At 37.4% G+C, this 24,433-nt stretch overlaps 1 protein-coding gene across 1 annotated transcript in view; it reads right to left on the bottom strand.

Moving 5' to 3' along the window:
- Positions 1-2,178: 2,178 nt before the first annotated feature.
- Positions 2,179-24,433, bottom strand: part of LOC140147336 (uncharacterized) — a 38,791-nt gene continuing 16,536 nt past the window's right edge. Inside the window, exons 11-25 of the mRNA XM_072169117.1 lie at positions 23,402-23,677; positions 19,663-19,929; positions 17,348-17,623; positions 16,455-16,580; positions 14,924-15,058; positions 14,280-14,399; positions 12,723-13,023; positions 12,460-12,572; positions 9,002-9,165; positions 7,869-7,985; positions 6,560-6,665; positions 5,555-5,627; positions 5,250-5,307; positions 3,472-3,618; positions 2,179-2,560 (exon numbers count right to left, since the gene is read on the bottom strand). Of these exons, the coding sequence (XP_072025218.1) occupies positions 2,306-2,560; positions 3,472-3,618; positions 5,250-5,307; positions 5,555-5,627; positions 6,560-6,665; positions 7,869-7,985; positions 9,002-9,165; positions 12,460-12,572; positions 12,723-13,023; positions 14,280-14,399; positions 14,924-15,058; positions 16,455-16,580; positions 17,348-17,623; positions 19,663-19,929; positions 23,402-23,677 (2,534 nt within the window). The 3' untranslated portion in view covers positions 2,179-2,305. The remainder of the gene's footprint in view (positions 2,561-3,471; positions 3,619-5,249; positions 5,308-5,554; positions 5,628-6,559; positions 6,666-7,868; positions 7,986-9,001; positions 9,166-12,459; positions 12,573-12,722; positions 13,024-14,279; positions 14,400-14,923; positions 15,059-16,454; positions 16,581-17,347; positions 17,624-19,662; positions 19,930-23,401; positions 23,678-24,433) is intronic.

Consider the following 24,433-nt stretch of genomic DNA (forward strand, 5'->3'; position numbering starts at 1 on the left):
AACGAATTTAATAATAAATTATAAAATAAACATCTTCCAAAAATAAAGAAAAAAGTCAATATACGAAAAGAAACTAAGTCATGGATCACTGCAGGAATAATAAAATTTATCAAAACAAGAAATAAACTTGATTAGATTGTTTGATTGCCAAATCCAAAAATACTCACTAGTTTTCGACTTTCGCCATCTTGGCTGATGGCTTCTTCAGAATGACCATTGGGATCCACTTTTTCCGCGGGATTGGCCGTTTCTTCCGGCAATTATCGCATCCCTCGGTGGCTTAGTTCTTATAAGTGGATCATATACATGGTCTAGAGAGTAACTACCGATGTCCCTGTTGACTGCTTCCCCCGCCTTCTAATCCAAATTGGAAAAGTGGATCCCAATTCTGAAGAAGCCATTAGCCAAGATGGCGAAAGTCTAAAACTAGTGAGTATTTTTGGATTTGGCAATCAAAAAATCCAATCAAGTTTAATATATTTCTACACTCTTACAAAAGCGTCTATTTCAAGATATAAACTTTATAAAAAAAAGTATCTAAACCATCCAAGTGAGAGTAATAAAAGTAAATATGTAATATAATTTATGTAAAATTTACGCACATTATTAGGGTATCTTGTCAAAAAATATTATTCTAATAAATTGAATTCTTATATACTTGGCGTACAATAAAAAAACATATTATTCACTAAATTTAATCATTTTTTGCTGACATTGACCCTACCCTGGTTATATTCAAATTCATTTTTCCAGCAACTGTGTTATTTTTCCAGCACCAGTGGTATTCCCTTGGCACTTCTCTCTAGCTATCTTAATGGCAGACAACAATTTACTTCTTTTGATTCTCATTCTTCTGGTCTCCTTCCTGTGTCCAGTGGTGTCCCACAAGGTTCTATACTCGGTCCTCTACTCTTTTAAACTCCTATAAATTTTGTACTCTTTGCTGGTGATACAAATATCTTTCTCTCGCACCCTCAATTGGATTCTCTTATCAAAAACCGGATCCTTCATACAAATAACATCAACATTGATAACACCATAATCCATCTTGTAGACAGCACCAAATACATTTCTTGGTGTAATCAGTGACAAAAAACTAAATTGGAATGACCACATCACGAAAATCACCAACCAAATTTCTAAAAGCATTGGCATATTAAAAAGACTTCGTCACACACGTCCACTCAACATTCTCTTCTCACTCTACAACACTTCCTTCCTCCCATCTCATAGGCTAACTCATCACAATGTATACTCTTAAATCATGACCACTGCCCTGGACAACTCAACTATACTTAGTAACTTATCTAGACTTCAAAAAAGGGCCATCCGCATTAGTGTACTAATTCAGATTCCTCTTATACTAAAAACTTATTTTATAAGTTAAATACATATTTTTTACATAAATAAACTTCAAATTGCACTTTTTATGTACCCAAACTTATTTACTAGCTTCTTTCTTTAATATAATGAATTTTATGGTTATAACACACGAATAGCTAACCAATTTAAGTCAGCTAAACTAAGTTCTGACATTAGCAATGAATAAAGTGCTCAATCCCCAAAAAAGGAGAGCGTATACAAATTCAAAGAATAGACCTTCCAGAATAGGAAGTTTCATGCCTAAAAGGCAATCGTCAGACGACACGTGTAATTAAATAAATAAATAAATAATGTGTAATTCTCATTTTTTAACTAAAAAAAATACACTAGGCTCATCCGTGATTTGCAATTCATCCCCTTGTCCTTGTGTTTGTCTTGTCTTTTTTTGTCCGTCCCGTCTTGTCCCCCGTCCATTAAACAAGATCATTTTTCTTATTCTGAGATAAAACTGAAAGCATAACTGAGTTTAATGGCCTCTCCTCCTTTATATCATCATTTTGCGATGCTTTATGTGGTATTTTTTTTAATTATAAGAAAAGTGTTAAGTACAAGATTTCTTTTTAAATATCCTACTGATCATGTTGATCACTTGTACTATACTGTATCATATATTTGTTGAAATTTCTTATTGATCATATTGATCATTCGTATTTATCTGGTATCATTATTTGTAGCTTCAAAACAAAAAATGTCACCGTAAAATTATTGCCTAAATTTCTCTAGAATTGTACAATATATTGATCATATTGATCTGATTATTTATATCATCCAGGTTGCTTGTTTCCTATATTGATTACTATAATCTTGATGCTAATATTATTTCATTGTATCTATGTATGCTATTGGTATATTTTTGTCTATGATATATGATAATAAAACATGAATGAATGGATAAACAGTATTATTCATTTTCGTGTTATGATCAAGCCATATTGTTAAAATCCCATGTGGACCCATACATATTATCCCATCGTCTTTCCTGCCTTTGTTGTCTCCTCTTGGCCTCATCCAATTGATTCTCTTCGCCATTAGCCTCGTATCTGTTATTTGTAAAATATTTACTACAGCAGTATCGCATGAGTAAAACACCGACCGCCAAATATTCCATTATCGTAATTAATGAATAGCCAATGTAGAGTCCAGCAGTTCCACCGATGTCACTGAATAAACTTTCCTCCTATACGGGAAGATAATAGAAATAATTAGGTTTTAATGTTGACTTCTGAAAAATATCAGATTCAATCTGTTTTAACGGCTGGTTGATAATTACATGATAATTTTATTTCAAAAGCGAGAGGCAAAGAGAGTACCTGCTTCCAGTATTAACCTGGTAATTGAACTAAAACCTCGCAAAAACGGATTAGGAATTCTTCTGCTGAGAATCTCTTAATTATAAAAAATACTGGCATCATATTGTTGTCTCACCTGTTATTAAAAAAAAGCGCGAGGAAGCGATAGAAACGAGCGCGAAAGTTTCCACTTGCTTGTGATGTAGGTCCAATTTAGAAAAGCCCCGCAGGGCTATTAAGGCCAGATGACCTATACAAAGCGTTGACTTTGTCATGTCATGTTTGAAGTCATGACACATGTCATTCACTACTATAATGAAAGCTCAGCTGCCTGATATTAATTTTTGGGTAATCATTAAAAGCTTCATTTCTGTAGAAAAAACGTGCTGTGTGAATTTGTGAAACTTATTACATGTATGTATTTTTATGATCCACTTTTTGTCCTCATGGGGAAGGGCTATTAATCCTTCTAAAAGCCCTTTTTGGCATAACAGTATTTAGCGAGATTGAGAACGTCACATGTGTTACAGTATAAAAGACATTCCAACGAAAAGTAGGGCACGTGTCAGCAGAAATGGAATAGTGGTGAATCTCCGACTCACTCCTTCATTTCATCATTTCAATAATTAGACAAAGCCATGTTGTTAACCGCTACAGGTCCGTGTGAGACCCTCCAGAATTGAAAGATGGGCGAGTGTCGGAAAAGTATGTAATCAGTTTTGATGATACTTGACATGTATAGGTATATGTCTTTTTATTAAAAAAAACATGATAAAGGAAATATCAACATGAATATTACCTCATAGGCAGGTACATCTTTCGTGACAGCATAATTCAATTCCTCAAAGAAGACTTCCAATCGAACAAGATTCTGTTCAACCGACTCCTTGTTGTTGATATCTATTGTCTTATTAGATATAGAGTGTATAGTCCGAAGCAAATGTTGCTACAAATTAAAAAAAATCATAAAGTTTTAGATACAGAGATTAGATCATTTGCTCGTGATGTTTCATATGCCTCATGCCTGGGTATATTTTACCCCAACGTCGCATCAGCATTAAAATTAACACAAAATATCTTACTCAATAGTCGAATTGTTCGTTGTTGATTTCAACTCCAAAAGAGACCACTTCACCACACAAATATGCCTATAAAAAGTCTATTATAATCAAAGACAGAATTAAAAAGACTACGAGTACGTGTCATGATCATCGTGATGATTGAGTTTCTCAACGCGTCGGTAAAACAAATATACAATCCAGCTCAAAAGTTAGGTTTTTGTAATAGTAAACTTTCTTTCCCGAAGGCACCGTGTCAACAATGCCTAGAAAAGTTGCCTTTTGCCTGGTAAAAGTATCGTAATTTTCGCCATTTTCTGCGATTCCTTTTCTCTGGTCGGCACCAGATGTATCAACCTTCCTTTTACGCGCTACTAACCAATCAAGGGTCGCGTGGAGTTTGATTGACAGTGAATCAGACGCAAACTAGGGTTTCTAATTCTGTTTTTGATTATAAACCAACATTTTGTAAATATTGCATTTTCTCTACATTTTATAATTCTCCGGATTTGGAGAATATTTCAAACTTAACGTGCACAGGATTTGACTCTTCCTGTACACGGGACCACCAGCTTTATACGTGACTTTCCGAACCACGAGACATCGTTCATACACTACATATATCTGCATGTGCTACGTATTGTGTAGTGGGGCGAGAAGGAATTCTACAATTATATTCCATACTGCTTCGATCGAAGCAGAGACTGCTTCACACTTTCAGAGAAAATATCTCTGATACACTAACCTCGCAGTAACTGAACATAATTGCAGGATTCCCGACCTTATAGGAACATTTTGGGATAGGTTAATGAATTCTCACCAAAGGCAAGCCCAAGGCTCGAACCCACGCAGATCGTATTATCCCGGCCGACGGCTCAGCGCCTTAGACCGCTCGACCATCTCTCCCTCCACAAAATAATCAACTTGTAAGCGCTCTTTAGCAAAGTCATAGTTCATTGAATTTACAACCGTATGGCAATTCAGGCGAAGATTTGCAATTTAAAGAGAATTGGCCATTGCTCATTCTATTGAGGCTAGTATATTGACAATATAAGTGTGCTCTTTCATTTAATGACATAAAATATTGTAAGGAACACTTGAGGTTTTGACTTTTAAAACCTACATTGTGGTCAAAAATCGTGCAGGGATAGGTTTTTAGCAGATTTACCACATTCGCCTTGCTGTTGATCTAATGCGAAAAAGTGTTTTTAGTGGGAGTGTTAGCTTACGTTCGATATTAAAAAAATCTGATTAGATGAAGAGAACATTTAAGGTTTTGAGAAAAACCAATCACAGAGGCCTGTTTTCCAGCTAGAAGCTCACACAGCTCTTATGGTACATGCACTCAACCGTGTAATGTAATGAAAAGCTATGGAAGACTGGGTAGAAACAATTCACTGCTAGCTTGGACGAAATTGTGTGCTCAGGTGTATCGAGGTGGAAACTGTGCATAGATGGTTTATACGAGAATCGTTTTTGTAGTCAAACCTTTCCATATGATATGGAGCGGCGTACTTACTAAGTAGACCTGAGATGGCCATGCAGATTGAGACACAGTTTTCGTAAAATATCTGGTGCTGTGAAAATAAAAAGAAACGTCACTCGTGTCAAAATTCTTTTCCACGTTCTTGGTATTACTTTTTAGTATAGTATGTACATGTACAGTGATGTATGTACAATGTGTGGATGATAATTCTTAAATTCTGGCCTTAGCTGTGAGCAAACAAAATGGACTAAATCTGGATTAAAATAAGCAAGTGAATCCAAAATCAACTATAAAACACACATTTCGCTTTGACGGCTAATAACTTACTACGAACTTACTTGCATTGCTGTCCACATTCACATCCAAGTGCATTGTTGTCGTGAAGGTAAGTTATATATTGACGGCAAATATCTGGTTTTAAATAATAGAAGTATTGTACACAATAAGTTACATGCTTAATAAGAGTCGTATAACACAAAATACGTTCAAATACCACAAAACGGTAAAACTAAGTTACAGTCTTCAACCAATAGACGGTAGATAACAGCTAATGAAAAATAGTACTGTAGAGAAAGAACTATTTGCTTCGAGGCAGTGCACGGAACAGAAAGGTCGCCTTGTAATAATCCTAGCAAACACAAAAAAGTTTTACAGAAAACCTTTAACTGTCCGGTTATATAAATGGTATAAAACGTTTAAATAACATTTACAAAACATTTTTGAAAACTTGATGTACAACATTCTAACATATATTATTAAGTGTTGACAAAAAATAAAAAAAAAAAAATGTCTATCAAAAGTATTTTGCAATAACATTACGACAACATTTTGAAAATGTTGTCGTAGTGTTTTTCACATAAAACGTTTTAAATTGTTTTCATTACCTATATATAACCTGACATTTAGATGTTATTGAAACGTTTTGACCAAAAGCAAAACTGTTTACTGGGATGCGACAAACAAGGTCTCCAATCCAGTTGATTGGAGGATGCCAATGACAGATCAGGTGGTGATCTGATCGACCCCAGTTTACCCCAGAGTTAAGATTTCTCATAACCCCATGACCTGAAAGGATAATAAAACTGGAATTCTCAACCTTGTGTTGGTGGTAATGGTAGTGTGGTGGTTAGTGGTGGTGGTAGTGGTGGTGGTGGTGATGGTGGTGATGGTGGCGGTGGTATTCTATCGGCTGGTAGGATACACGTTTTGGGGGGGAGGTGGGATTTGTTTTGCTACTTATTACCAAACCGCCGGAGCAATTATTGTTTGAGCAATCAAATTGTTTTGGATTATTTTAAACCTCACTCATTCATCTTTATGAGAAAATTATGTGCTTTTCTCACCTTCTGAAGTATTTGATATCCTGCATCTTGGCCCATCAAGTTCAATTGCATCAGAACAGCCACACGCTTCTAATATAGTACCATGAAGGCAAGCTTTTAGACAGCGCTGTATTAAATGGCAAAAATATTGAACATTAGTGACACAATAATTAGCATACATAGATGATAATAATAGTAGAGGAGATAATATTGGAATTCGGAATTCAAAGACTGCAAACAGCAAAACAAATAGTTGACACACTTGCTCAAAACAACAAACGCATGTCATACAAACAGTATGCAATTCAAGCGAGTGATACAAGTCTGTCATGAATTTAAAGTAAGTTCTGCCCCAGTATGCTAACTTTTCCGACACTCCCCCATCTTTCAATTCTGGAGGGTCTCACACGGACCTGTAGCTGTTAACAACATGGCTTTGTCCAATTATTGAAATGAAGGAGTGAGTCGGAGATTCACCACTATTCCATTTCTGCTGACACGTGCCCTACTTTTCGTTGGAATGTCTTTTAATACTGTAACACATGTGGCGTTCTCAATCTCGCGAAAACAAGAATCATTCATGTACTGCTGACACGCACTAATCTTTTTCCTGTATGATGGAACATTGTGGAATGGCCTAATAGGACTCTTTTTCCAGTGACCCAAATTTCAGACGGAAAAAATGACGCGACCCCACAGCATTAATACATATGCTGTTACTTAGCGAAATCTATCACTGGCGTACTGTGCAAAATGTCCAAAGTGCACACAATGTCCAAATCTTCCGACTGATTGGCTCCCAGAATGACATTTCCGGGAAGCGCGCGAAAATTTGCAATGTGTCAAAAGGAGGTTATGGTACCCTGCACTTAAAGTTAATTTTTTTATTACTTCCGTGGTTCGAGCTATGCGCCAAGCGTAGACGAGCGTACACACAGAATAAATAAACAATTACGCTGATTGGATGATCAATGCACTTGACAACAAGCCGGTTGACCCATTGGTCGTCGGCACAGCGCATAGTAGGCGACCTTGTCACTTCTACGCGATCGCAATTCACCAGCGCGTAATTTTTTCAGACAAGTCCCGCGACCCCTTTTGGAAGGGCCGCGACCCCCAAATGGAAACCGCTGCCTTAGGGGTTGTGCAATAATTATAACCCCTGTGGAGGGTAAAATTGAGGAGATAAGAATTTTTTACAATCGAAAGGGGGGAAAGCGATTTTTGACAGGCCGAGAGGGGGGGAAGCATTTTTGGCACGCCGTTTGGATATTTCAACCCCCTGGGACCAGTGTTTACTCTCTCATAATTATTGCACAGCCCCTTATACCTTTCTGTCGTAACGTTCGCCCTCTATTGTCATAACCTTGCCTCGTCGCAAATCGTGCCAAACAGTATCATCCGGGATACAATCACTATACTTTCCTCCAAGACGAGAAACATTCTCCTGATACAAGAACAAAATCAGGGACGAGTCGGTGTTATTAGGGCATGAATTCATGCAATTAATTGCATTTAATAGACAACTACTATAACTACAAGCAATTAAATAGTTATATCCAAATCCATCTTATATACATCCCAATGTTATCATTTTTATAAAATTGAAGATCAAGAGCTTAGAGGTGGTTTATAACTTACACTGTACCTAAACAACATCGTCAGAAACAATAAAGGAAGTACGAGATCTAACCCAATCTTACTGATATTTCAATTAATGAAGTAAGTTACCCTTTCTCCTGCGCTTTGTGCAATACAAACACTTCCAGCTACAATCGGAGGTCCCGGGTTCAACCATTTTTAAATTCACGCACTAATTGCTCTTTCAAAAACTCAGTTCTATTGACCTTTGTTTTGTTATATTCTGTGAATGTGCATGGTAGCGGCAGCATTTGATTTCTTTCTTCTGTGAACGTGGGAGTGGCCTGCTTTGTTATTTTCTTGCTTTGTTTATTTTCTATATATACATATGCATAAGTGGAAGCCTTTGATCTCATCTCGTTAACGGTTAAATCTTTATCACAGCCTATCGGCTGAAGGAGAAATATTATAAGGCGATACACGAGCTGTCATTGGAATTTCGACCGTAGCAGTTTGTAGCTAGTTTGGTTACAGTTTGTAACCAGTTTGAATACAATTTGTAAGCAGTTTGGTTACAGTTTGTAAGCAGTTTGGTTACAACCAGTTTGGTTACTGTTTGTAACCAGTAACGTTACAGTTTGTAAACAATTTGGCTACAATTTGTAAACAGTTTGGTTACAGTTTGTAGCCAGTTTGGTTACGGTTTGTAAACTGTGTGGTTTAAGTTTATAACCAGTTTGGTTTAAGTTTGTAACCTGTTTGGTTACTGTGACAATTAGGTATCCAATATTCAAAGTATCAAAGCTTATCGAGACTCTTCGTCCCTTAAACGTCATCGTCTACTATAGTGGAAGTAATGGGTACTCTAGGTTTACAGCTTACATATCTGAGTCCAATAGATGTAATTGTGCCTGGTCTTATAGTGATACCGTCATCAACTGGTAAAGCAACAGTGTCTGCAGGATTGATAGAAACACGAATACCAGCTTCACGACCAAATATACTTAGGTACTCATTTTGTTCCAGAAACATCGTCATTTTCAAGCCTGAAAATAAACAAAGATCACATTTTTTTTTAATTACGAAGAAAGATACTCTTTATATTTTCCAAGCTAGTCATGGTGTACACTACAAATTTGTAGTTTGAAAAATTCACATTATTTCCATAGAAATTAATCAGCCAAATGATCCATGCACCATTTCTGTTTCATATAGTGAAAATCTTTTTCTCACTGCCTGAAGCGAGACAAACAATTTTGTACAAGTTTCATGAAAATCGGAGCAACTTTAATTTTGACACCTACAACCTTTTTCCACTCTTTCCACTCGGTATACATTTAGAGCCCTGTACAACTTTTTGACCCTGTACAACCTTTTTCCACTCTTTCCACTCGGTGTACATTTAGAGAGTATCGAGACACTTATCCCCTTGAACGTCATCGTCTGCTATCAGAGCAACTTTAATTTTGACCCCTGTACAACTTGAAAATTGATCTTTGACACTTTTTACATATATAAAATGCATGGTGAACAATAGCCCATTAGGACTGATGACTATGTCATGCACATATAGGCAACAGGGGACTACATTATAGTGGGCCAATCAGTTGCTCACAACAGCTTAGGAGAGTGACAAGGCCCCTCTGCTAAATCATAATCCCGAAAGATGTTGATGCACACGGCACTTGAAGGATTGAGCACCACAATCAGTGATCTCTCCAACTACGTGGTCTGGGAGTCCATTCCAGACATGGACTGCAACATGGACGTAAGTTCTGCCCGTTGATAAGGTTCTCGAAACTGGCTCAGTCAGTGTATGACTTGGCATAGAAAGATTGGCGCGAGTGGCTCGTCTGATCACATAAAGCTTTGGCAGCAATGCCTTCAAGTCTGGGTAGCATAAGCTGGTGTGCATTTTGTATAGCACAGATGCAGCAGCCACTTGTCGCCTGTGGTGTAGAGAGGGGATGTTGCGATCCATTCTTGCCGGCTGCTCATCTACACCGATAATCCTCAATGCTTTGCTCTGTATTTAGTCACGGGGCTTCAGGGTGGTGGTTACAGCACTCATCCAGCATAGTGAGGCGTACTCCATAACACTACGAATCTAGGCCTTGTAAACTGTGGCTCTCCCTTTCACATCAAGCTTATTTGCTACTCTCCGTAGGGCCGCAAGATTGTGTCCAGCTCTGGCAGCAGTATTGAAAATGTGCTGAGACCAAGTGAGTTTCTTATCAATAGTGACATCCAGGATTTCCAGCTCATCCTTTTCTGCCAGTTTGGTGTTACCAAATAGAAGTCTGACCTAGTTGGGTTCCTTTTTCTTGAGATAGTCAGGGCTTTACACTTGAAGGGCGCAAAGGACACTTTCCGCTTGTCTGCCCAGATCCTCACTCTCTCCAGGTCCCGGTTTAGGCTTGCTGTTGCAGCCATATACAGTCATCACTTGATCTGATTTCGCAGAATAGGGCGGAGTAATCGGCATACAGATACAGGATGTTCTCACATTCATCTCCCAGATCATCAATAAATACAGAGAACAGCAGCGGGCCATGAATTGAGCCTTGTGGTACAGAAGCATTGATGGATGTATTATTTGAGGATTGCCCAGATAGAACTACTTTGATGGACCGGTTGGAAAGGTAGCTCTCAATCCAGGTCAGAAGCTTGCCAGAAACTCCTTTGTCTTTCAGCTTGGAGTAAAGTCCTTTATGCCACACCTTGGCATATGCTCCTGTGATGTCCATGGCAATTCGACGCACTTCATGACCTCTGTCTAGAGCGTTGGACCATTGCTGAGAGAGGATGGTTAGGATATCAGCTGTGCTATGATGAGGTCTAAATCCAAACTGTCTGTCTGATATGAGATGGTGCTGCAAGAGGTATTTCTGAAGCTGCTTTTGTACCACTGCTTCCATAACCTTGCTTATGTTGCTAAGAAGAGAGATGGGCGGTACATGGAAGGATTAGACTTTGAATCCCTGTTATGGACCGGGATGAGACTGATGCACACTTCCACTGGCGGAAGAACACTCCCTTTGCGAAGCACACCTCAAATAGGCGGCTGAGAGGTTTTGCTAATTAATCGCTGCACTCTTTCAGGATTCTAGTGGGAATCTCATCTGGTCCATTAGCTTTTGCAGTTTCTAATTGTCTCAAGAGCCTCCTGGTGTCCTTGGCTTTGCAAACTATGATGTCCTTGGAATTTGGTGGTATCCCATTTACTTTTGGAGCAGGTTCCTATGCATTCTCAAGTTGGCATTTCTTTGCAAAAGTCTGTCCTAGTATTTCAGCCTTCTCCTTTGCCGTGGTGTAGACCTGGTTTGATCTTTTATTACAGGTATGTCTGCCCTGGCTTTTCTTCCAGAAAGAGTGTTAACTGTGTTCCAACACTTTTTGCTGCTCAGGCTTCCATCAAAGAGCTCCCTCAGCTTGTTATTGTACTTCCTTCTGGCTTGTTTCTCAACCTGATTGTATTCCTTTCTTTCTTCTGCAAATTTATCCTTGTTTTCCTTAGTGTTGTGTTTCTAACTTCTTTAACAGATAACGTTTCCTATTTGCAGCTCTCTTGCAACTGTTAACAAAACAAACTTTGTGGCCAATCTTTTTGGTGACGAACTTACTCGGAATGTATATATCCATCGCATCACATATGATGTCAGTAACATTAGTGCACGCTTGTTCAGGGTCGTCGGTTTGGAAGATTAGAGAGCAGTCTGCAGAAGAAAGAAAGCCTCTCATGCCCCAGTAGTCAGCCTTGTCATTTGTGGCATATAACTCCACAACCACAGGTCGTACTCACACATATTTATATTTTTGTGATTCATATGACCAGACGGACAATTTGATATGCTAATGAGCAAAATCAGAGAATGTTTAATATTTGACCCCTGTATATTCACTATGGGGTCATTTCTAGGTTCATTATGAAGGTCATAAACTAAAATTAGTGCTTGCTCACCGCCTTTGTTTTTATTCAGCAGGTCCAAATTAGTCAAGTCCTGGGTTATCAACTTTTACTAACATATTCTTTATGAAAGCTGAATTATTGTAATTTTGTCCAGCCTACAGTGTAATGCACATAATCATGCATAACTCGCAAACGCAAATTCAGAATCAACTGAAATTTTGGGAATAAGCTTTTTTCGTGGATATCTACTGAAAATGTCATAAAGAGAGGATGCTTGGATCACAAAAACTCCTTTAAAACAAGTTGGTAAAAAACATGTTTAAGATTTATTGGCATAAGCTTGAAATGTGCCAACATGCTTTGATATATTATTTTAACATACCCTATACCAGTATACGTATAAATAGTAAATCATTAAAAACGTACTTACCATAATTTGAACTAGCTCTCGTTGACTGAATCGGCGTCTTATCACTGTCTTTGCCAACATAGTTGAAGGTATAACAGTTGCCATATGTATCATCAAGAAATCGTACAAATTTACTGTTAAAGAACAAAAACTGGTAATACCACCAAATTCCTAATCGCGCGCTTTATATAAATCAAACCATCTCTAAAATGATATTAATCGTAATTTATGTTGGCTGATTTTGTATCACCATGTATTACCATGATTACGTACACCTTATTTACCTTATATTGCATTCTTGTTCATTGTAGGTACACTGCAGGATCAGATCTTCATCTTGATGACCATACTTTGCAATTTCATCACCCGTTAGTTGTAACACATCTTCGAGATCACTGAAATCCGCAGTAGAACTGAATGATACAAACGTATTCCAATCCGGGGGGTCTTCACCTTTAACCCGATGAAATCCACGTGATTTGTAGTTAAATTTTGTCGCCATCTCTTCGTAGTCGATGTTTGTAGGAAACGATTCCAGTGTGTAACGTGAATACCAGCCGTCAACCAAAGGATTCTCCTCAATAGCTACCGTACGTCATCGGGTAAAAAGAAAGACAGAGACGAATGATGTAAAGTCTTGCTGCTAATACTTGAATCACATTGATACTCAGATTCACATTGATTACTCGAGGTTTTACACAATCCATTTAAAAGATAGATCTTTTCAACTCTCCATTACATCAAAACTTTCGGTGAAGGTATCGCAGGAGGAAGGACATCGAATGGGTTTTAGAGGGGTGACACTAAATTCACGATTTGTGTATTAGCAACGCAAACCTATGACGAATTTTGTTGGCTTGCTCTTAACAAAGTGAGGCAAGGTATCGATCGGTTGTGAATAATTCACATCAGCTCTTACTCAGCCCATGTGATTGAAGTCACCACATAAATGTGTCGCAAGTTTTTTAGCGAATCAAATAATTATGTTGATGAGAGTAAAAACGCCTTCTAGAATGGTCATAACAGCCGGGAGTCACAAAAACATGTGACACCTAACGTGACCTTGCATTGTGTCGCCGCATATGTATGTATGTTCGTATTCGTGTCCTCGTGTGAAAAATATCAATCTTCACTAATCCGATATAATGGTATTTGGCTCCCGGCATGAATTATTGATTTTATAAGTAGGTAAAGAAAATCACACAATAATGAATACGGTGTTAGAGTAAAGCACCAATGAACCAAAAATTGGGCAAGTCTGACTGAGGTCACACTGAGGTTGCAGTGACGTGGCTGGGATTCCGAAAAGGTATCGATCGGTTATGAATAATTCACATCAACTCTTACTCGGCCAATGTGATTGAGGTCACCACATAAAGGTGTCGTAAGTTTAGCGAATCGAATCTGTTGATGAGAGTAAGAACGCCCTCTACACGGTCACGACGGCCGGAAGTGAGTCAACTAATATGATCTCAGCAGGCAGCAGTGACTTGTTTTTCCAAGAAAGCCTTCTAATTTGATTAGGAAATGTCATTTTGCTATAGTAATGTAGAATTGTAGATAATATGAAGGAAATGCATGACAGGTATAAGATACATGAATGAAGTACAAGTGAGTATTTGAAGTCACAAAAACATGTGACACCTCACTTGACCTTGCATTATAGCGCCGTAGTTCTAGGGTTAATACCAAATGTGTCTCAGTTACCTATAGTTGTCACTGGGACGTCATGCGTCGTTTATTTTAATGTATGTTATAATGTATCAAAATCACTGCACCTGTTATACATCTGAATGTTTGTTCATAATGTGATGGAAGGACATTTGTAACAAATATTTCACCTGGGTCTTCGCAATTTTTTTCATCAGATCCATCTTTACAGTCCTCCTTTCCATTACAACGAAGGTATCGATGAAGACATACGTGGGAGGAAGGGCATTGAAAGTAGTCATTTCCGCAATCTGTAAGATGTAAAAATAAGCAAGTACCTGTATATATGAAGAGCTTATTTCCAAACCGTGTTTTAAATGTATTTCCAAACCGTGTAAAAATAAGCAAGTATTATGAAGAGCTTATTTCCAAACCATGACTTAAAAGTCCACAACCACATGTTTCTCATTTACTTGTGTGATACAATCACAATAACTTTGACAAGTTTGACATTAGCAACAATGAGTTGTACCATCAACAAGCCATTATATACCACAATTCTGCCCCCCCTCCCCACCCTCCGCATCCCCACTGGCTACGCTACTGGTTTGTGTCTTCTCAGATTTGATATATCGACATCTGGTTTGGAGTATATCAGTCTGAGCAACCTAGCAATATTAGCAAACTCATGATCCACGTAACTTGCTACCACAATTGTCAAATTAAAGAATCTCTAGTTGCTCAGTTGTCAGTTGGCTTTAGGTCGATGTAAATGTTTAAGCTTCACATAAATAAATTTTATGGAACAAATGTGACAAATATCAAAAAAACGTACCATCAGGGAAGTCACAGTATTTCTCATCCGTGCCATCTGGACAATCTCTGGTGAAGTCACATTCTGCTGTATTAGCTATACATTGTCTTGAGGATGAAGAACCGCGACATGGCCGATGGTCTACGCTGCAAATAGCTGTTAAAATGATACTTGATGAATGAATTTCCTTAACACGCTAGTTAATTAATACGGTATCTTTACAGAAATAAATATACTTGAATTGAATAAAGGTTAAATGAAAATAAACAGAAACGGATATTACCAACACATCCTTAATAAAACACTACACAATGGGACAAATAAATTAATACACCTATTTGAACTGCCCGATTTGGCGCATTTTACGCCGTAATATGGATGGCGGATAGCTTCTAAAGACTCCTAAGATAATACGACTATCCTACGTATATCTATTGTCTAAGATGTAATCTTAGACGTCTAAGAATTTCGCGGTACGCTTAAATCAACGAATCACAGGGCCAGAAATTCCAAACTGTCAATCATCTTAAGCGTATTCAATTATTGACCAATGAAATCTTAGACATGTTAGATGCCTAGCATTTTATTTACGCCTAAGATTTTCATATACGTCCAAGAATCACCAAAATTAGTGGTGGGCGGTATCGCAAATTAGAAAGACTAGAAAAATCCGGAAATCTGAACTTAAAATGAATATAAAATTTTAGGAAAATAATGATAATTTTATTGATGTATAATAGTAGCCTTGAATGTTCTTTAACTATTAAAACCACAAGGAACTGTTTTAGGTTCACTATGTTTGAAAAAATCATTGTAATTAACAAAAGTTGTAGCTTCGGAAATGCTCAAAAATGGCATTTTGCCGGATTTAAATTCATAATTAAAAAAAGTAAATAAGCTATTTCAATTTTTCTTTTTGATTTTGAAAGGATTAGTTAAGTTACATAAAGTAGTGCAAACAAATGAGCTCACATTTGATTGCAAAGGTGGTTTTTAGAAAAGGGGTAAATTTATTTTGTTGCAAAAGCCCTTACAGCCACAAAATGCGCGATATAAAAGAAATAGTAAAATAAATAAAGACGTCTTGAAAATTGTACCAAACCTATTCTTTCAGTTTCTATTCATCAACACTTTACCCTTTATCCAAACACAAATTGAATCAAATCGAACAAGTAATACTCGCACAATTAAAGGCCCATTCAGTGATTTGCTCATCCTGACGATCATAAAAATCATCAAAATTCAGATTTTGGTACCTTGTCACTGTCATAGATGTGTTACCATATAGCCTGCTAGTGGTTCAGCTGAAAGCCGTGTATTTAAGACAAAATACGGCATTTTACATGAATCTGAAATTTATATACTGACAGTATATAAATTAGCTACATGTATTTGAATAAAAAATATCAAATGACAATTTAATGACCTATTCTTCAAAGCAAAGCAATTTATAAACAATTTTTTTTACACTTGCGCTGGAATCACTGAATGGGTCTTTAAAAAAGCTGTTTTTCTCAAAAAGTCGAAAAGTGGATGTAAGGGCTGTAAGTACCTTCATGAGAGCTGCAGACAAGTTCGTCCATTCCAGTAGAACAGTCAGGAACAGTATTACATGTTTTCCACATAGGAATCTGAATACCATCACCGCAATCGAATGTTTCCACCTGTTCACTTTGATCTGTAAGGGACCGTTCAATATTTACGCTAGGGGAATGGGAGTTTGAAGAAAAAATCGAAACCCCTTGTGTTCCTTAACATTCCCCCCTCATGGTTCAAATAAATATATCATATTCGCCATCAAGACCACCAAACAATTTCGGATTCCCCAATCAAAACTCCCATATCCCCCGCGTAAATATTGACCGGTCCTGAAGTATTATGGTTTATTTTGCAGCACAGCCTAGCCATTGGCTTCAACAAAGGCAGATAAACATTTTCTTAATATCTGCATTTGTTGGGTAAAAGTAAAGTTTCAAACTGGTTTCAAAATTTTCAAAATTGTTGATCTTTTAAGGGGGTACTACACCCCTCGATAAATTTGTGTCTATTTTTGCATTTTTCTCAAGAACTAATAACACACTGGTAACAAAAGTTATGTATATTATTGGGGCAAGGAATCCAATTACTACAGTGGAATTTCAGTGACCTAAGACAAGCGGTTTGTTTTTTATGATAAGAAATAAGGTACCGCAATGATGTACCTCATTTTCTATCATATATACTGAACCGCTTGTCTTGAGTCAAAAAAATTTCAGTGTAGTAATTGGATTCCTTGCCCCAATAATATACATAAATTTTGTTACCAGTGTGTTATTAGTTTTTGAGAAAAATGCTAAAATAGTCACAAATTTACCACAGGGGTGTAGTACCCCTTAATAGCCAAATCATTACAATTTACAGGATTTACAATTCAATATTACGAGTCCAATTTCTCATCCTTCTTACTTCCAGAAAGAGAGACTTCAAATGAACAAATTCCTATGTTACCAGCCCAATCCTGGTATGTATATATTACAAGTGTCTGCCCAAGTGGAAAGAAATGTCCTGGTGTGTGACTTTGTGATTTCAGCACTATTTCTTCACCAGTTTCTTCCCGACTTCTTCTGGTAGATAAATCAGTCACTACAGGTTCTTTCCATGTGATAGATCGTCCTGAAATACCGGCTGGAACCGATTGTACTACATCGTTAGGACATATCACTCTAGGTGGTACAAGATCAGCTGTAAGAGAAAATACATTAATCAGATCAATTGAAAATTTTGACCTTTTATATTGAAGATATGGATTTTTCCCCAAAAAGACCTAATTTTTTTGGTGTTTTGTGAAAAAATCCATATCTTCAATACGAAAGGTCAAAATTTTCAATTGATCGTCGGCTTTTCATCCCACCTACATACACTTTAAATATAAACCATGAGATTTATAAAGTTTACTTCGAGTACTCTTAAATATCAAAAATATCAATTTTTAATCATTTGCCATAAAATGTGTATTACATTGCGAATTTCAACAAATCAAAATTATTTGATATCAAAAGGACATTCTTCGTATTCAGAATGCAATTCGATATCTCTGGTGTGCTCTCATCTCCCACAATAAATACTGTCCAAACGTTCATACCCCATCCCTTAAGTGTACTGGAAAAATCATCAGGGGACGATGTCGGTAACACTGTATGACGCGCATGATGCGTCGTAAGTTTTCAACCACATATCAATGGCGGGACCTATCGTAACCATAGACAGTAGAACGCAGCAGTAACTCTGTACGACAATATGTACGGTAGTAGGATCATAGTTAGGGTTTTCGTGACCGCGAGAGCAGAGTTAAAATCGAATATTTGAGATCATTAGAATAATGAGCTCCTATGCCCCTCCCAACTTGCTATTAAACTCCAGGAAGGGGGTAAAATCATAATACAGGGGTCAAAAAGAAAAGTGCTTGGATTACAGTAAAACGCATATATCAAACTATCCGTGTTGTTGCAGGGATTAAACATTAATGTATAGTTCCTAATATCTAAGACTTATGGTTACGGAGAAGTGCATGCACTAATGGGACAAGACGATTGCATTGAAAACTTAACAAATTATTTACACAGTTACATAATCAATAGATATTGTGGACACACTTCGCTCGCAAACCATCCAAATTCCTCTGATACTTTTGCGTTGTAAAAGAAACCATGTGAATAGAGTGCCCTCTTACTCTCTAAATGTAAAAGAGTGAAAAACCACTCTGAATTTCAGAGTGAATTTAAGTTAGCTCTAAAAGAGTGGGTTTTAGCTCTAAAAGAGTGAAAACAGTACACATAATTTCACTCGCGATTTCGAGTGAGCCTCACTCGCTCAAAAGTAACGATATCAAATAATTTTGATTTTTGAAATTCGCAATTTAATACACATTTTATGGCAAATCATTAAAATTGATATTTTTGATATTTAACAGTACTTGAAGTAAACTTTATAAATCTGATGATTTATACTTAAAGTGTATATAGGTGGGATGAAAAGCCGACGATCAATTGAAAATTTTGACCTTTCGTATTGAAGATATGGATTTTTTTCCAAAAACACCAAAAACAATTAGGTCTTTTGGGAAAAAATCCATATCTTCAATATGAAAGGTCAAAATTTTCAATTGACCGTCGGCTTTTCCTCCTGCTACATACACTTTAAGAATATGTCATTAGATTTATATAATTTACTTCGAGTACTGTTATATATCAAAAATTTGAAAAATATCAAATTTTTATAATTTGTCCTAAAATTTGTATTATATTGTGATTTTCAAAAAATGAAAATTATTTGATATCAGAAAGACATGCTTCGTATTCAGAATGCAATTCGATAGGTTTGAGGTGCTCTCATGTCCCACAAAAAATACTGTCGAAACGCAATAAACGCTCATTTTAGATCCCTTAAGCTTTAGACCAGTTCAATATTCCTAGACCGGGCCCTACCCTAACCTGGGGCCTAGCCTCACAACAATTTAAAGCACATAGTAGCTGTTGTGAACTGCTGTGATATTCTTGTATATAAAATAGGCCTAAATGAATAAATAAATAAATAAATGCTCTTTTCTGATTCACTCTTTTCCGGAGTGAATGTTTTCACTCTTTCTTGAGAGTGAGCTTCACTCTAAAAGAGTTGTCACTCAGATGGCTCTTTGAAAGAGTGAGATTTCGCTCTTTTTGAGTGATTTTTCACTCTTTCACATTTAGAGAGTAAGGATATGTACTCTGTGATTTTGTACTTACGAGCTGTAACATTGAAAGTACATTCCGCTGTGTTGTTATAATTATCGGAATATACCAAACTGACTACAGTTCTTCCAGGATAAAATATATTGTCATGCAGTTTTCTTGTGAAGGCGATCAACCACGCTGCTCCAGAATTATCAGAAACGTTTGGTTCCATCCACGAATATGTAAATGACCCATCATTATTAAGGGGCATAGCATCTGTGGGATGACTAAGATCGATACCATCATCGCAATCGAAAATATCTGGTGGAGTAGTATCAACTGAAATACATAATCAGTCACAGAACAAAATATTCATTTACTGACATGATCGTGTTATGGAATAGAATAACATATCTTCAGATTCTCTAATAGTCTGGCTCGATCCAAAGATTGTTTTCGAGCTTTAATAGATATTTTTGACAGTTAAAGCGTTTTTCTTCGCTGATTATTGTTTCTATGGGTGGTTCAAAACACCTCTGGCAATTCAAAATTTCCAAGGTCAAAATCATAGAGGAGTCAAAAGACAAAAGGCCTAAACAGATGCAACCTCGGACGGACATGAGGCAAACTGTCTTTTATCTTTTCTGTTTCGGGAGCTCTATTGTTCAGAAACGAAAACGCAAGGGATTAAGTAGGATGGTGTGTAAGTTGACTTCATTGTTACGTTTGGGGCATCATGCTTCTCATTTGAAGAGGTAATAATAGGTGCTGTCAATCACACTTATGTCTGTCAATAAAGGTTGGATAAGTCAATTAAATGCAACACTGGCGTCTCAAGTGGACAATCTTACTCATGTCAGTCATTTAACTGAACGCAAATTTGGTGTCATTATGGTCTATATTACTGTGACATTTAAAAAAGGACCATTGCCTCTTCTCCTCTCGCTTTCTTCTCTTTCTAGTCTGTCTGTCCCTCCTCCTCCTCCCCAACTCTCACCTGTGCCATCTTTTGAATTATGTGGATATCTGAATTATATTAGATGTTGCTCGCCCCCTTTCTTCTCTCGATCTCGATCTCCTCTCTTCTCCTCTCCTCTCCTCTCCTCTCCTCTCCTCTCCTCTCTCTCTCTCCTCTCCTCTCCTCTCTCCTCCACCAGATCATCTCCTCGTCTCATCATGGTAGTTATTATAGAAGGAGGTTCCACAGAAAGATCCTAATCCACTCAATAGGGTTAAGCCGATTACGCTATTCAACGCGAGTCATCACTTGAATGGATTTAATCAGTCCGTCAAACACGGCCTTTTATGTTTATGATGTTTACAATATCGATCATCTATTTTAAAATATAATTTAAACAGACTCCCCCCCCCCCCCAGGTGACCCGTACCGGAAATGGATGGTATTATTGCCCTTTTGCATCGGTCACATGATCTTCGATTGCGTCATTGTGTTTCCGAGTTCAAGTTGATTTACTAGCGAAAACCTGATCGAATTCCCTCATTTCCTTCCAAAGTTACGGTGAATTTATGAATTTTTTCTGATCATGATTAGTAACACTGGCGGGTGTCTGCGGGGCTTTTAAACCAGTGGAAATGATTTGGAAATGTTTTCCAAGACTGGCAATGCTGTTTCTATGATCCGCCAAGCTTGGCCATAAGAAATATTGGCGTTATAAAATTACCGGAAGTAAATTGTTTTCCTTTGTTTATGGTCACGGCCACAATGTTTTGTGGGTAAAAATGACGTCATTCTGCTTAGAAGTCGCGATAACGGTGGTTCATAACCGGCCAAGCCCAATAGATAAGAAGCTTAGCAAATCGACAGTGCACCATTCATACCTGATTGCTCAGTATCGACTCATAACGATCATAGTACAAAGGGAACTGGGTTCGTGAATTCTCCTTCTATAATACCTACCATGGTCTCATCATCCCCACTCTCTCAAATAATATACATTTAAAATAGATTTGAGTCTGGCAATTTTGCCTGAAGCAATTATCAGATTACCAATTCCAATGAAAGAAATCCTATTAGTTTCACTTCAACGCACTTCTCTGGTGTTGCATATTAACAAGTTTTAAGGTGTATTTGGGACGAAAATAATTCCCCGTTTAATCGCTACATAATCATAATATGACCGATTTTTGCGCGATTGCACGAACAAGTATACGTAATTCTTGGCAACACTGATTACTATTGATTAATTTATATTGATCATGTTAATGTATATTTCTACGCTGGGCTATTTTCACGAGCTACTCCCGCCTAGGCTGGAGTACCTATACACCCAACGCAAGTCAATTGAAGCCGTACAATTTATCTTCAAGTCCTCCCCTTTTTCGGGGCTAATTTATAGTTTAAGCTTGTTGGATATCCATATTATTTCGCGGTTTGTCATGTCGACATCCTCCAATAGACCTTTTTCCCTCTTTCCCATCATGTACTATTCCAGGGGGTATGAGTGTCGCAAAATACATCATCTGCCCGGGGAAGTACAGAGTTATGTTCATTACATTCTGGAATACGGACATTTCTGCTGGTGCCTTCATCACAAAAAAGGAATCCCCGATCATCACGATAATGGCGCGCGATCACTAATACCTTTCGGGGGCAAAAAACAACATTTCTATGCCTTATGGACATGGTGTCGTCACCAAAAAAGTTTCCTGCTATTGAAACCTAACTTTGTATACATTTTATAGACATAATGGTGTAAAACTAATGACGGGACACGCAGCGATATTTTGTCGGCGTCCGTTTCACTTTTTTTTGGAGTTGAAAATAAGACGTAAACAAATATCTCTTACACAGATGTTCTGCACCGCTCCGTAACTGCATCACTCGTGTATTCAATAATTGCATAATTAGTAACATCGATGGCCTTTACGATAATCCGCATATATGGAATCAGCATGCCCATATTAAGACAAAATAATTGCCTGGCATAGACCATCGGATGCACACGATCTATGAGGTTGATGAACTACGTCATACCCCCCTGGAATAGTGCATTGTGGGATAGAGGGAAAAAGGTCAATTCTTTGCAGAGTCAACTTGGCGGGATATACTATAGGAGGTAACTGGCTTTAATCAGAATTTTTGGTGGGGAAGGTTTGACAAGCCTATCCTATGTAAAATAATGTGGTGATTCCAAAAAAGACTTATTGGCCCCACTTATGACATTTTGGCTGCTAGAGGTCACGAAATGTCATACAGGGGTCAACAATTGAAAAGGCTCCAATCTTTTTGAGAGATATATCAAATTACTCGTCTGATCACAAGGATTACAAAAATGTATAGTGTGTACTATTTACGACCTATCGTGTTAAAACACTTTTCTTAAAAAAGACCTTTTTAAAACGGTATCGTAAATTATTTTCTCCATAGTTTACATGTAAAATAAATATGTGTCGTGAAATAAAAACTTCTGATCCATCTGTAATGTTTACTTAACTTTTCATGAAAACAAATTCTAATAGAACTGTACATACAGAGGGCCAACACCAACAATAAAATGAGGTGAAACTTGATTAAAACGGGAAACACTACTTCTTTACGTTCAGACAAAAGTGTTACAATTGACCTTTTCGGTAAATCCCATATCCCTTTGCGAGTACACCTGAGAACTCGTCATTTGACGTCACGCCGACTTGTAATGCGCAGTAACGATGTTCGATAAACGACGTGCGCATCGGCGCGACGCAGAATGACGAGTTCTCAGGTGTACTCGCAAAGGGTTATGGGATTTACCGAAAAGGTCAATTCATTACACTGCGCAAAATTAATTATACTGCGCAAATTCCTGCTTACCGTATTCCACAATGACGTTAAAGGAACAATATGCGTAATCACCGAAATGCGAGATATACTCATATACAGTCGTCACACCGGGTTGAAAGTAATCTCCAGGTTCATGACTGCTTTCTACTGTAGCTTCAAAGGGTTCCTCTCCATTGACTGTAATTATTACTGCAGTAGGTGGTGTCCAAACGACTTGAACAGTATCATCGGCATTACCATCAACATTAATTTCGACCTCTTTTCTTATATCATCTGGACATTCATTTATTTTGATGATTTCCGGAACTAAAAAGAAAACAATGGTTGTTTTTATTTGTATGACAAAAGCCGCCAATTCACACGTTCTGACTCACACTCTTTGAGTATACTGCAGTAAAATCCAGCTGAATTTGATTGTAATTGAAGAACAAAACTAATGAAAGAGTAATACCGTATACAGCAGAAGCAAGTCATAATATTAGGTAAGCAATAACGTGTATCCAGTATCCCCAACCACCACCTTGACTGTGCTTTTCATTCTTACTCGCCGAAATTGACCGTCTGACAAAAAAGTCTTCATTTATCGTATTCTTGTGTGGTCAAATGTAGCCAATTTTGCTCCATTTTGTACAGGGCAAGTCTTCATTTTGAACAGTGCGGTAGTCTGCTTGTAATTGCCTAGTTAGCTACTTAACCCCCCCCCCCCCCCCACCACCACCCCCACCCCACCCATTCAGCTCACCATATAATAACATGTCTCTCTTTTCCTCTGAAAAGATTTTTTAATTCTTGTGTTTTCTATTATAGTGTTGTATTTTCAAAACACAGCACGAAAACACAGCACTATAATAGAAAACGTAAGAATTAAAAATCCATGCTGTATTTTCAAAACACAGCACTTATTTATAAAACATAAGAATTTACAAATTCATGCAGTATAATAGTGCTAGTTTTCGTGCTATACAGTGATTGTTTAATTCTGAGTTTTGTTTTTTCATTATTATTATTATAGTGCTGTTTTCAAAACACAGCAAGAAAGCACAGCACTATAATAGAAAACAT

Source organism: Amphiura filiformis, chromosome 1 (assembly GCF_039555335.1).
Source record: "Amphiura filiformis chromosome 1, Afil_fr2py, whole genome shotgun sequence".
In the NCBI taxonomy this organism is placed as follows: Eukaryota; Metazoa; Echinodermata; class Ophiuroidea; order Amphilepidida; family Amphiuridae; genus Amphiura; species Amphiura filiformis.